Source organism: Mauremys reevesii, linkage group 5, assembly GCF_016161935.1.
Source record: "Mauremys reevesii isolate NIE-2019 linkage group 5, ASM1616193v1, whole genome shotgun sequence".
Lineage (NCBI taxonomy): Eukaryota > Metazoa > Chordata > Testudines > Geoemydidae > Mauremys > Mauremys reevesii.
Window position 1 is genome coordinate 10040187 of NC_052627.1, and position 14631 is coordinate 10054817.

General features: G+C 48.6%; 1 protein-coding gene across 4 annotated transcripts in view; it reads left to right on the forward strand.

The window, feature by feature from the left end:
• The window catches only part of CSGALNACT1 (chondroitin sulfate N-acetylgalactosaminyltransferase 1), a 95240-nt gene extending 82154 nt beyond the window's left edge, over positions 1-13086 (forward strand). For all 4 annotated transcript variants that reach the window (XM_039541976.1, XM_039541974.1, XM_039541977.1 and 1 more), the window contains 2 exons: positions 1616-1697; positions 11162-13086. In XM_039541976.1, coding sequence (XP_039397910.1) covers positions 1616-1697; positions 11162-11445 — 366 coding nt within the window. In that variant the 3' untranslated portion in view covers positions 11446-13086. The remainder of the gene's footprint in view (positions 1-1615; positions 1698-11161) is intronic.
• Positions 13087-14631: the final 1545 nt, after the last annotated feature.

A 14631-nucleotide genomic window follows, 5' to 3' on the forward strand; every position in this document is an offset into this window, starting at 1 on the left:
AACCCCGCTGTTCGCTTTGTCAGGACTGCACAAATATTTATAGCTAACATCAGAATTGCGCAATGTGATGCCTGCCTCAGAGAAGCATCTTGCTATAAAGAAGAGACATTGCCAATATCATTTTTATTTAGTTAATCATATTTTCATTCCAGATTTCTTCCTGGGCAAATGGCCAGATCAGTGCCATTAAAACAAGAACACTGTTGGCTGCCTACCGTGCTGCTTGCGCAGCTGAGAAAGTAGCCCTCACAAAGCTTTGAAATAAATTGATTTGTGCTGTAGCGGCTATTTCTAATGGGAAATTATAGTGCTAATGCATACAAATAACATGCTGTAAAGCCACTGCTATGGCGATTTCCTGTTCCAATGCAGTCTTGTAACAGGTGGCTTCTTAGTGCCTATTAATGGGTTTGCAGTTTATGGCTATTAGAGGGGAAGAAGAAATGAGATCAGAGATGGATGCAGTAGTGGCAGAAAAGCAAAAGGAGCAGGACTGAAATAAGACAAGGCTAGTACTAAAAATGGAGACATGAAAAGAACCAGAAGGGTGGTCAGTGGGCTACAGGGGGGCTTGCCATCAGAGGTGAATTCCCAGCTCCGACACAGACATGTGTAACCTTGGGCAAGGCACTTAGGCCAAGATTTCCAAAAATAGGTGCCTAATGCCAGGACCCAACACCCATATTTAGGTGGCCAAGTAGATGGCCTGTTTTTTCAATAGTACTGAGCACCTGGCAGCTCTGCTTGAAGTCAGTGGGCGCTGCTGGATGCTCAGCACTTGAGAAAATCAGGCAACTTACTTAGACACCGCAATACAAACTTAGGCCCAAAACTTTAGATCCCTGTTTTTGGAGATCTTGGTCTTCACCTCACTGTGCCTCAGTTTGTCATCTGTAAAATCAGGACAATGGCACCTCCGTTGTCTGTCTCATCAATGTAAACGGTTAGCTCCTTGGGGGCTGTGTATTACTACGTGTCAGTGCAGCGCCTAGCACCATAACACCCTGAACTTGGTTAACTCCTCTGGTCCCTGCTGTATTTCAAATATTATTTCACTCTCACAGGCTCTCCTAATTTTTTATGTCAATTTGTAGGAGGTTTTAAGTCATTTTCTTCCACCAGCCAAATTGCATCTGTAAACAGTGTCACATTAGTACTGAGTCATTTTAGAAGAGCCCTGAAGTCATTTTGCTAGTTCAGCACTCTTGTAAATTGTAATAAAAAAGGTGCCACCCACCTGTCCCATGCATGAGACTGGCTCACTTCATGATGTATGAATACATCCCCAAGAAAGATTCAGATCCTGTGGAAAATAAGCTGTCATTTGGAATAACAACCTTCCTGGTTATGAAAATAATCTTCAGAAGGTGGCTGTTGTGATGCAGTGTTTTCCTGAGTCTGCAGCCAGCCAGCCTGCAGTTAATTTTAGCAGAAACTTTCAGCGGAAGTCTGCCACTATTGAAGTCAGTTAGAGCTGGGTCAGGGTATAATGCAGTATGGGATAGAAGAAAGTGGGGTGGCTGTCCCCATTCCTAGCCACCCTGGAGGGGTGTCCCTCTTTTGCTCAGGTTACAAATTCCACTGCTCAGATCTAAATGTTCCTTTTTCCCCCCAGGTTATAAAGAAGGACACTGGATTCTGGAGAGACTTTGGCTTTGGAATGACATGTCAGTACAGGTCTGATTTTATCAACATAGGTAAGAACGTGCACTTAACTAAACCTGCTTCAGAGGTGCTGGCTCAGATCCTCTTCCCCAGTGCAGCCCCTTTGTGCAGGGCCGGCCAACAACATTGTGGCACCTGAGGCGGGGAGCTCAAATGACGCCCCCCATGTCCCCTCGCTTGGGCCAAAACTTTGAAAGTTCTCAATTCTGCCTTCTTCCTGTTCCACTCCTCTCCTGGTGCTGCTTTGCTACCAACCCCAATAAAGGAGAACTAATAACTTAAAATGCCTTGTTCAAAAATTTTCAGTAACACTTACATTTGCTGTTCAGGTGTTTGAAAGTTAACTTTGCTTATCTGCATAGTAAACACTGGCACTTTTATCTCTTTGAATAATCAAAGTGGTGCTTTCCGTGCCTCCTTGGTTGCAAAGATTTGAACTGCTTCCTACTGAAGGTCCACAGTCTGGGCCAGCTCATGCTCTATTGAGATGGTGGCAAGGCCGACCAGCCTCTCCTGTGTCATTGTGGAGCGTAGATGTGTTTTTATTAACTTCAGTTTGGAGAAACTGCGTCCACAGGCAACTGTTACAGGAAGTGTTAGAAGTATGCGCAGAGCAACAAAAGCATTTGGAAAGATGGTGGTCATCTTATTTGTGCACATATATTCCAAAACAGCCTTTGGAGTTGATCCTCCTGAAATGTATCTTGAAAGGGCTTTCAGTTCATCACCTAAATCACTCGCATCAGTATCGTGCGTGTCAACACTGTCTCTAGTGCCCTGCATTGCTGGTGTAGGACTTCTTCAGGTAGAGTGAGGAGTTTTGGAATATCAAACAACATCCCAAATATACTGCTGTGTTCCTTGAGCTGCATGAAATGTTCTTCAACTGACTGTATTGCACAATCTAGCACCTGGTTAAAGAATTCAACTTTGAATTGTTGTTTGGGGTCTCTTATGGGATTATCCCATGCATCGTAATCAAAATGTCATCTTCTTCAGTGACTCTTGTATTCGTGAGAAAATAGCTTTGGTGTGAAGTTTCTCTGCCAACTTCTGAGCACTCTTCAGAACGTTTTGAAATCCCTCATCTGACCAGTAAGACAGTAGGTCTGACTTTGCTTTGTCCAGTTATCATAGAATATCAGGGTTGGAAGGGACCTCAGGAGGTATCTAGTCCAACTCCCTGCTCAAAGGGGGACCAATTCCCAGACAGATTTTTGCCCCAGATCCCTAAATGCCCCCTCAAGGATTGAGCTCACAACCCTGGGTTTAGCAGGTCAATGCTCAAACCACTGAGCTATCCCTCCCCCTAAAAATCAAGGAGGGTACTTAAGAGCTGCCTCTTGAAGTTCTTGGGGGATTCCACAGGGGGAAATGATCCCCCCTATACCTGCGCAGAGACTTGAACCCTGGTCCCTCAAAAAAAAAAATTGAGTCCAGCCCCCTGCCTTCACTAGCATTAGTTGATATATCTGGAGCAATGGAACAAGGTCAACACCTTGGCGTCTCTTGCTTACAACATGTATTTCAAACAGTATGTCATGCCACAACACTAAGCCACACAGACATTTGAAGTTATGTATGTTTCTGGTGATTCCATTTCCCTCTGCCACTGTTCTCCCACAAACAGTCCCTGTCATAGTATTATCCTCCATAATGGCAACTATGGCATCATCTATCTTCCCAATTTGGTGTTTGATAGGCTTTATCGCCTCCACGTGACTTTCCCATTGTGTGGCACTCAGTGGTTTCAGTGTCAGAGAGGATGTTCCCAGGTGCTGCTTCAAAATTTGCCATCGATGAGTTGATGCAGAGAAAAATACATAGATGCTTTGAATTACATTTAAAAATTCAGCAGCCTCACTAGAAGCTGATGCTGCATCACTGACCGCCAAGTTCAATGAATGAGAACTGCATGGGACAAAAAAAGCTCGAGGGTTTAACAATCAGATCCGTGTCTGCACTCCTCTGTTCTTTCCTTTCGTGTTGGCACCATTATCGTAGCCCTGACCTCTCATGTCAACTATCGCAATTCCTGTATCCTCCAGCTTTTTAAGAAGCATATTTGTCATACCAGCTCCTGTAGTATCATCAATGTCAATAAATTCTAGAAAATGCTCTCTGAGGCAGGGGCGGTTCTACGAAATCCGCCGCCCCAAGCAGGGCGGTGCGCCGCGCCGCGCCGCTCACACTGCCGGGCGCCGGTCCCGCGCCTCCACGGAACCTCCCGCAGACGTGCCGCTGGTCCCGTGCCTACGGTGGAGCTTCCGCAGGCATGCCTGCGGGAGGCCCACACGAGCCGCGGGACCAGCACACCCGCCGCAGTCATGCCTGCGGGAGGTCCGGTCGTCCCGCGGCTCCGTTGGACCTCCCGCAGGCATGACTGCAGAAGGTCCGCTGGACCCGCCTGCCGCCCTCCAGTTAAAATGCCGCCCCACGCGCGCGCTTGGCGCGCTGGGGTGTGGAGCCGGCCCTGCTCTGAGGGTACGTCTACACTACGGGATTATTCCGATTTTACATAAACCGGTTTAGCAAAACAGATTGTATAAAATCGAGTGCGCGCGGCCACACTAAACACATTAAATCGGTGGTGTGCGTCCATGGTCCGAGGCTAGCGTCGATTTCTGGAGTGTTGCACAGTGGGTAGCTATTCCGTAGCTATCCCATAGTTCCCACAGCCTCCCCCGCCCCTTGGAATTTCCGGGTTGAGATCCCAGTGCCTGATGGGGCAAAAATCACTGTCGCGGGTGGTTCTGGGTAAATGTCGTCAGTCACTCCTTCCTCTGGGAAAGCAACGGCAGACAAGCATTTCGCGCCTTTTTTCCCTGGATTGCCCTGGCAGATGCCATAGCATGGCAATCATGGAGCCTGTTTTGCCTTTTGTGCCTGTCACCGTATGTGTACTAGATGCTGCTGACAGAGGCGATTCAGCAGCGCTACACAGCAGCATGCTTTTGCTTTTGCTTTTGCATGATAGCAGAGATGGTTACCAGCCATACTGTACCATCTACCATACCATAACTTGGTAATAAGATGATCATGGTTACCAGTTCTTTTGCACTGCACCATTTGCTGCTGTCATAAGTGCCCCTGGCTGAGATCAGCCAGGGGTGCAAAAGCCAAAATTGGGAATGACTCCCTGAGTCAATCCCTCCTTTTTAGTACCTAAAAATAGAATCAGTCCTGCCTAGAATATGGACAAGTGTACTAGAGAACCACTGTATCATAGAACCAGAGAGCACAGCTGCTTTGTGTCAGATCCAGCAGAAATTATGAGCTGTATTCTATTCACAGGGGGTGCTCCTGCAGCAACCCCACCTGTTGATTCCGTTCTTCCCTCAGCCTTCCTGGGCTACTGTAGCATTGTCCCCCCACTTGTGTGATGAAGTAATAGAGAATGCAGGAATAAGACACAGTGACTTGTTAGTGAGAAATGAGTGGAAGGCAGCCTCCAGCTGCTATGATAGTCCAGACAGGACATTAAGCAGTGTGGAGGAGAGGAGCCCAGCATCCCGCTGCTAGTCCAGGGACAATTGAATCTTTTCTTTACACATGAAGGGCGGGGGCTGATGGAGCTCAGCCCCCTGTTGCTATGATGAAGACTGTTACCAGCCATACTGCACCATCTACCAGGAAAAATCAGGAGCTTTTTATACAGGCGCCCATGATTGACCTCACTGAATGCTAGTCGGCATGGTTACCAGTCCTTTTGCACTGCCCCATGTGCCAATAGGCTGATGATGACGATGGATATCAGCCATATTGTACCATCAGCCACCCATGGCGGGGGGGGGGGAAGTAAGGATGTTGGTGTTGAGTGCTGCAGCATCGCATCTATCTGCAGCATTCAGTAAAGATAGGGTGACATGTAAAAGAGTCAAGAGAGGATTGTTTTCCCTTTCACTTCTGGGGGTGGATGGGGGGGTGCATAAATTGACGAGCTATGCCCTGAACCACCGTGGACACTGTGTTTGACCCTAGAAGCATTTGGAGCTCAGCCAAGAATGCAAATGCTTTTCGGAGACTGCAGGAACTGTGGGATAGCTTGAGTCCTCCAGTCCCCGCTCCAGTCCCCCCTCCATGAGCGTCCATTTGATTCTTTGGCTTTCCGTTATGCTTGTCACGCAGCAGTGTGCTGAGTCCCTGCTATGGCGTCTGTGTGGAGATTTTTTAAAAATGATTTTGATTTTCGTCTTCTGTAAAGGAGCGCTGATAGAACAGATTTGCCTGCCCTTACTGTGATCACATCCGCATGGTCCATGCTGGAGCTCTTTTTTTATTTTGATTTCGGACTGCATCGCCACCCGTGCTGATCGGAGCTCCACGCTGGGCAAACAGGAAATATTCAAAAGTTCGCAGGGCTTTTCCTGTCTACCTGGCCACTGCATCCGAGTTCAGATTGCTGTCCAGAGCGGTCAGTGGTGCACTGTGGGATACCACCCGGAGGCCAATACCGTCGATCTGCGGCCACACTAACCCTAATCCGATATGGTAATTCCGATACTAGCGCTACTCCTCTCGTTAGGGAGGAGTTCAGAAACCGGTTTAAAGAGCCCTTTATATCGATATAAAGGGCCTCTTAGTGTGGACGGGTGTGGCGTTAAATCGGTTTTATGCTCCTTAAACTGGTTTAAATGCGTAGTGTAGACCAGGCCTGACAGTCACCATTGCAGGGACATTTTCACTAGGTTCTGTTGTTGTTACAAAACGCACCATTAAAGTCATTTGTTCCATATGGCTGATGTTAGGTGTGCAGTCCAAAATAACAGAGTAATATCTTGCTGACTTCAGATCTGCCATAATCTTCTGTTTGACTTTTGTAGCCAGAAACTGTATGATCTCATTTTGAATTGTTTTTCCAAGATAGTGGTGTGTGCACATTTCTTGGGTGGTGACTCTTCTTAGATGCTCCTGGAGTACAGCATCAAACTTGGCCATCAGCTCCACAATTTTAAGGAAGTTTCCATTGTTTGGCACATACAGCTGATCTGAAGTGCCACGCAGTGCTAGGTTTTGGGTAGCAAGCATTCTCACAATGGCAATGAGACTTTTCAGAACATTTTGCCAGCAAAGAGACTCTGGTGCAATTTTCTTTTGATGCTGATCATCTATAGTAGCCTTTAACCTTAGTCGCATCTCAAGCTCTTTCCACCTATGGAATCATAGAATATCAGGGTTGGAAGGGACCTCAGGAGGTCATCTAGTCCAACCCCCTGCTCAAAGCAGGACCAATTCCCAACTAAACCACTGAAATGCTCTCTGGTGATTTGCTGTCTTCTCATGGCATGCCAGATTTCTAGCCAGATTTTTCCAATCCTTTGTTCCTGTAGAACTCAATGTGGCTGGAACATTAGACTGGAAGAGTTTGCAACAAAAACAGTATGCAGCATTCTGGGGTTTTGAGTACATAAGCCATGGCCTCTCTACTTTGTCACCATTGCGGATTTCATGCCCGTAATGTGTTGGATGGAAACTTCTATTTTCATTGTCTTTGGGGAACATGAAGTTTTTCACTTGCTGTGGCCCATGCAGTACAAGGAAGTCCCTCAGGCTACTGCTCAAGTGGGTCCACAGTCCTGGATCCATCTAGACTTAAGGAACTAAACTCAGCAGCAGCTGTTTCTTGCGCCTCCACCACACTCTTCTCTGATCTACACTTTTCTTCAGGAATGTGCACGGTTACATCCATTTGAGATGGAGGTATGGATGCTGCAGTAGCTGCCAGGTCACCTGCACTCTGACTAACTGGAAGATCAGGCATCTCCTCACCACTCACATCCCTCACCGTGAACATTTGTGTCTGTGTATCTCAGGAGAGCTCCTTCCTGCTTAGATAGAAAAGCTTCCTTTCTTGCTTTCTTTTTCTGAATGCTGCCCCAGAGGGGCGTTTTCTTCTTTCACTCATGACTGCTGTTCTGTGCCAGCTACAGTGGCTCTCAACACTCAATTGAAGGGGACAGATAAGCAGGCTGGTAGCAGGGCCTGAGTGAGGGAAGATATCAGTGTCTTAAGGGCCTAATTGGCTCCTACTACTTCAGTTGCCTGCCTGTTCTCCTCAAGTGGGTTCAGGGAAGCAGCAGGAAACAGGAAGGTCCCTGAGAAGCTGGTGTTAATAAGCCCAGGCTCCTGGGGGTGCTAGAGAGGTACATAAGAGGCTCCTCCTCCTCTCTCTCCCTGAAGCTCCTGCTGCTTTCTGTTATTCCCTCTCACCTTTTCTCCTGCCTGCCTGTTATGTCTCTTGTGCCCTCCTTCCTCCAGCACAGCACTCCACCATCTCTGTGCATCTAGAGCAGAGAGAAAACATATGCACCAGCAGCAGACACAATTTTCTACACTCTGGGTCCTACCGGCGCCCTCTCTCCCCCCCCCACAGTCTGGCACCTGAGGCGCCCGCCCCAATTCACCTCATGGTAAGGCCAGCCCTGCCTTTGCGCCACTCCCCTGTGAAGGGGGCGTGACCTACCACTGCTGTACTGTGGCTATTCCTACCTGCCATACGGGGCCCTGGGGGCTGTATCCAGCTGGCACACTTTAGAGCAGCCCCAAAGCTACTCTAAACTACTCCAGGCCCCTTTGGGCTCCCCAGCCAACCATTAGTTGTGCCCAGTCGCTATTGGGCACAGCTGAGAAACTAGTTCATTTACACTATTCAGGGCTAATTCCGACTGGGTATCAGAAATGTATTATGATGAAACAGCTGTTTCCAATATAGTCCTTTTAAAATTCTCTATTTTGAAATGTCCCTTGGGCCTTTGCATTTGGAAGAGCTGAGGACAGAGTTGTTGATGGAGAAATCTCACTAGTTATAACAGAACTTCTCTCCTTGACAGCTTCAAAGAGAGAGGGTGAAGAAAGAGTGCCTGAGCTCACTTCTTTCTGCACTGTTTGCAGTCAGAGCGAGCGCCCAGTGCTTGGTTAACTGGGGTGTGGGGAGAGGGATGGGAGGCTCCTGGAGAGCATGGTGAATAGTTTATAGTGAATAGCGGGATCCAGTGACTGTTCCTGGCCCTTGTGCACAGGAGTCCCCTCTCCATCAGACGGGCATTCAGCTGCAGATGGCGGGAAGAGTAAGGCATAGCTGATATTTATGCCTGTGAATGGCCCATGGGCCCTCTGCTCTCTGGAGGCATGCACAGCAGGAACCACGCAGCCTGTCAGACCATTATCTTTACCCTGCCAGCCACCAGCTGCACCACTGACAAATCCTGCACCACTGGCTGCAACAGCAAAACTCCCATTGGTTTCATCCCCAACAGCACAAACTCCACAGCAAAACCTCCAGCCAGTAGCCCAGAGCTTTCCTTATAGACACCACCCAATTGCCGCCCTGCGACCAGTGCAGGTGCTGAGAGAGGAGCTGCATATGCTGCCCTGATGGCGACCCAACTCTGACTGTGCAAGGCCTATTTCAGAGCTCAGGGCTCTCCCAGTCCTTCCACCTCTCCTAGTCTCCCATCCCAATTCATAAACCAGAGTCAGAGTGTGCTCACCTATATACTCTCATCCTGCAGCCAGTAGGGACAGGCCCAGAGATGTAAGGGGAGTCCAGAGAGCCTCAGTCAGCCATGTCAGCGTTGCACAGGACAGTAAGCCTGGCCCACTCCAGCCTTAAGCTCTCAGTCAACCCTCCCCCTCCCACCCCAGGGCTGCTGTGAGTCCAGAAGGGGCAGGGACAGGTGCCTCCTTCCTGCCTCCCCCCATCAACTTTTCCCATGTCATCTTTCTTCTCTCCCCCAACTCCAAATCGAATGGGCTACCAAGTTCCCAACAGCTGCAGGAGGTGGGTGACATCAAGCCAGCAGGATGGCTGCTGCCTGGCTAGGGCTCCCCTGAAATACTTTATGACCTTAGAGAATCAGGAGCCACCAGAAACTCAAGTATCTGGAGATCCCCAAGCTCTGGTTGCTCTGACATTTCCTTGTGGTACCAAGAGCGCCTCTGCAAGCTGCCAGAAGGGTGCAGAACTGCCCCGGGGGCCTGGCTGTCAGAATATGGTGGAGAGGGGGAGCCCTCTGCTTGCCCCAGACGCAGCCCTTCGAGAATGACCGTCTGCAACCCGGTCAGCAGGGGCGGCTCTAGACATTTCGCCGCCCCAAGCACGGCGTCATGCCGCAGGGGGGCATTCTGCCGCTCGCTGGTCCTGCAGCTCCGGTGGACCTCCCGCAGGCTCCACCGAAGCCACGGGACCAGCGGACCCGTCACAGGCACGCCTGCGGGAGGTCCATTGGAGCCGCCTGCCGCCCTCCCGGTGCCCGGCAGAGTGCCCCCCGCGGCATGCCGCCCCAAGCACACGCTTGGCGTGCTGGGGCCTGGAGCCGCCCCTGAAGGTTAGAGCCTGAGCCGCCACCCAGGAGCAGCCGCGGAGGCAGAACTGGGAGATTTGGGGTCGATTCAGGCATTCCAATCTGCTGGCTGCTTTAGCAGCTGAGAGCAGGCACCTAAAAAAAAAGTGCAGGAGACTGGGGGAGAGAAGAAATAACATTAGAGTCCCAGGCTGTTGAGTTTATGCACAAATAGGAAGGAGGGTCATCTGGCCAAAGCTCTAACATACCATTACACTAACAAGCAGCTTCCTTCCTGACAGCTAGCAGAACTAAATCACTCCCCTCCACCACAACCCCCCAGCTCTATCCCTCTCCTCCACACCAGCCACACAAACAGACGCACTTTGCAGGGTACCCTGAAGGTCAACACACCTTGGCTAGTTCAGCCCAGGTGGGGAAGCTTGTTCACCAGCCCTGCATGGAGGATGTTCTGCCCTTGACTCCAGCAGGAGCTTTTGAAAATGAGAAATGCAAATCACAGGCAGTAATTTTTCCTTCTTGGCTTCCAGTGGCTGACTTGCTTTCTGGCTCTGCTTTGCTTTGCAGAGGTCAAGGCTTATAAAGGAAACGCAATTGCAACCTTAAGCTGAGCTCTCATTTAGGAAACGGAGCATGCACGTAAGAGCTACTCGATGCAAACACAGAGCAGTTTGGTCTGCGGTGGCAGGTCAAGGGAAACAGACGTCTACAAATGTAGGAATTTTTGGCATTTCACGCCGTTTGCTGAAATTGGTCTAAATGTAAAGTGCCCCAAAGCTGACAGCCACAGAGAAGAGCTGGGGTGTAATACGACAGCAGAACCCCTGTTTTACGAACTAACTGGGGACTGAGGCATTCATAAAGCTCAAAACGTTCATAAAATTGAACAGCTCAAAATAACAGTAGGCGCAGAGCACATGGCTGTGGGGTGCATGACACTGCTTTCTATTTGTCCTTCAAACCACTGCCAAGTGAAGTCCAAATGTACTGGAGGCATCAGAATATGACGGGCTGGCAACTTGTTCTTCACTGACCTCACTTCCATGATGTGATCTTTTTTTCTTCTAGTCAGGAAAATGGTTCATGTAACTGCTCATTTGTAAGACTGGTGTTGGAGGGATGATTTTCCTGGTTGCAGTTTCCATGTAGAGCCCATATATTTCTAGCATTATGTCTAATTTTCTTTGCACTAGGTGGCTTTGATCTGGACATTAAAGGCTGGGGAGGAGAAGACGTTCATCTCTACCGCAAATACCTTCACAGCAACCTTATCGTGGTCAGGACGCCTGTCCGAGGCCTCTTCCATCTCTGGCATGAAAAGCGCTGCCTGGATGAGCTGACCCCGGAGCAGTACAAGATGTGCATGCAATCCAAAGCCATGAATGAGGCTTCTCACGGCCAGCTGGGGATGCTTGTCTTCAGGCATGAGATTGAGGCTCACCTACGCAAACAGAAAACCAGCAGCAAAAAGACGTGAAGCCAAAACCCAACTAGCTGGTTGTATTTTCAAAAAGACTATAGCTGCTTAAAGAGAGTGCGGGAGCGGGAGCAGAAAAGCTGGAGCTGGCAGGAAAAGGAAGACAAAAGGAAACGCTTGCACTCCCTTTTCTTGCCTTCCTTAGCAGAGCTGTTGAATATGCCGTTTAGCCTGCTGTCCCCCACTGGCTCAGGCCACGGAATTGGAGACAAAGGCAGAGCGAAACGGAAGGTGGTAGAAACCAGTACCTTGGGTTTGATACTTGTGCACCGTAACAAAGGGTTTGTTGCGTTTCATTGAAATATCCACGTGCGGGGACAGCTGTCCTGATCCTGCAAAGACTTCTGACCATCTTGAATATACTCCAGTGGGGTTGCTCATACACGTAAGTGTTGGCAGGACCGGGCCTCGCATGGCCTATGTATTCAAAAGTGAGGAGTGATTTTAGGGGTCCACTTTGACACACCTAAAAGGGGCCTGATTTTCAAAAAGCATAGAGCACCCGCCCTTCAAAAAACACTTGTTACAGGTGGCTCAAATAATATCCACAATCAGTAGTCACATTTGGAAATCTGGGCCAGTCTTTAATAGTTAGACACATTCACATTTAGTTTCACAGCGAGCAGCGTCTAAGAACAGGCTTTCTAGAATCTAGAAAGCCAAAGATCAAGTAAAATATGAAATTCCAAAATGCTGGAAAATGGTGTTATACCCCACTCTGTACATTAACCAAAAATGAAAAGCCAGAGCTTGGAGCGTTCTTTGGACTAGTCTGTTGTTCTAGAGAACTTTTAAGTATCTGGGTTGGTTTGGTTTAAAGGGAACATTTTTTTGCTTGTGAGTTATTTTGTGCCGAGGTAAGTTTCCTACTTCAGGCCTTACTGAGAAATAGCACAACCTTCCTGTACGTTTTGAAAATGGTTTGCAGTTTAGATCATAGATCCATTTCTCTCACCAGTCCGGTGTCTGTCCTGACACGGGTTACCAGGTTGAAATGCACACCTTCTCTCTACTGGAGACAGGGTGACGAGAATTCACTTATCTGAAGGAGAACACAAATACTGAAATGAAGGAGAAACTTTTCTATTCCAATAGAAAAGGGAACATAATCTGCAATCCTGATTTAATGAGAGACTCTAAATAATGAATGTTGTACTAAGAGCAGCCATTCTGGGTCAGACCAAAGGTCCATCTAGCCCAGTATCCTGTCTACCAACAGTGGCCAATGCCAGGTGCCCCAGAGGGAATGAACAGAACAGGTAAATCATCAAGTGATCCATCCCCTGTCACCCATTCCCAGCTTCTGGCAAACAGAGGCTAGGGACACCATCCCTGCCCATCCTGGCTAATAGCCATTGATGGACCTAATAGGCACCAAAATGAATGAAGGACCTCTTTGTGACTTGTTTATACCAAAGTATTCAGTATAAACCAAATCTAGCATTATACTCAATGCATAGTGGAGTTTTTTGTAAGAAATATACTTCTATGAAGGATAATTGGAGCCGCTAAGACTTGATATGCTGACAGCGTTCCTAAGTGCTTCCCAGAAATTGATCTGCTTTTTAATTTTAAGAGTTTTGTTTGATAGTTGCATCCAGCACTGTTCAAACCATGTCTTATTGCTATCATAAAATATGTTCTTTTCATGCTGACTGTTGTTTCATTCATCATTTTAGATTTTATTAACCAACAACAGAGGCATGGGCTGGCTGGCTGCTTTCCTAGCTTGAGCTCATTGTTCAATAGCTTCAGAGTCTTTCAAGCCATTTGGGATACAAACTTGTATTGTCATTAATTGTGCATTTACCAGGTGGAAAGCCAGGGGAAGGCAGAGTGTAGGACAGCAGTGTAGCAATGAATAAGATAGGGTTTATATGGCCATTGTACGGTAGGCGAACTGCCCACTACCTCTTTGAATGCGTGCTTTTGCAGGGGGGGGACATACTGAAAACACCCTATCGTAAGTACCCTTTTCTACTTGACATTTTGAGTTATAGAATGTGTGCTCGGTTTTCTTTAAAACTTGGTAGAAACGAGTACTAGGTTTTGTGAGACAAGACCTCAGAACCCACCGTCGGCCTATTGAGTTAAAGGGACACCATTCAAATACTTTATCCCTAGACCCTCAGTGTGTTGGAGGAATATCGAATGGAGGCTTTGGATTCTAACGAGCTATTTTACAAAGGGGTAGCACTGTAATGCTTAGAGGAAGAATTTCAGAGACATTTGTAGGACCTACCAAAACTGTTTGTCTAAGCCTGCTAACACTGCATAACCAGCCTACGTAAGACGTCTGTTTTCAAACCTATGAAAATATGATCGCTAAATCAGTGCGCCAGTAGAGGAGAAAGTAACAGGCTTATTTAAATCACACCCTTTGTACACAGCAGATGTCTCCACAGCCCCTCTGAAGTGACTTGAGGCACGGTGCAGTGTCTGAGATAGTGTGCCTCAAGCTCCCGCCCCCCAAAATGTGATTTGCCTGACAATCCTACCCTGCTTGTGCCCTGTGTGTAGGATGGATCTGAGCACCTTTAAGTCTTAAGCCGTCCCCGCCCCTGCCCCTGGAGTAGTATCTTCATCCAGTCCCTTTCGTGCCATTGCAAAGCGGAGCGTTAAATGACTGTGCTGTAATCCTGCTGCACCTTGGCCGCAGCAACACTGTTTCAATCCCTCTGCTGCTCACTGCGGTGCCCCCTTTGGAGAGCAATGGCACTGCATGAATGAGGAGGGAAGGAAGGCAGCCTGCAGGTAGGGACTGTGCTGTTCTCTGGGTGTTGTGATTGATTGCAGCACCTGGAAATTGCAGCTTGCACCTCCGTAGAAGTTAGACAAGGCAAGGACAGGAGCAGGGTGTGGCAGGGGGAAGAGAGAGCAGGATCCTTGTTAATTACACTCCTCCAGCATAGGACATAAAACCGGCCTCTCAGAACAAGCTCCAGTGAGAGACAATACAGAAAGCATCGGCGCCACGGGGAAAAGCAGCTCCCCGCCCCGCCAGCTCACCTCCAGCTCCTCCCTTGAGCATGCTGCTGAGTCCTGCTTCTCCCGCTCCCTCCCAGCGCTTGCACCGCAGAACAACTGTTTCACCCGGCGAAGGGGGGGAGGAGGAACACAGTGCGCTCAGGTGGGGATTTGGGGAGGGATCCAAGAGGGGTCGGGCGGAGGAAGGGTGCGAGCACC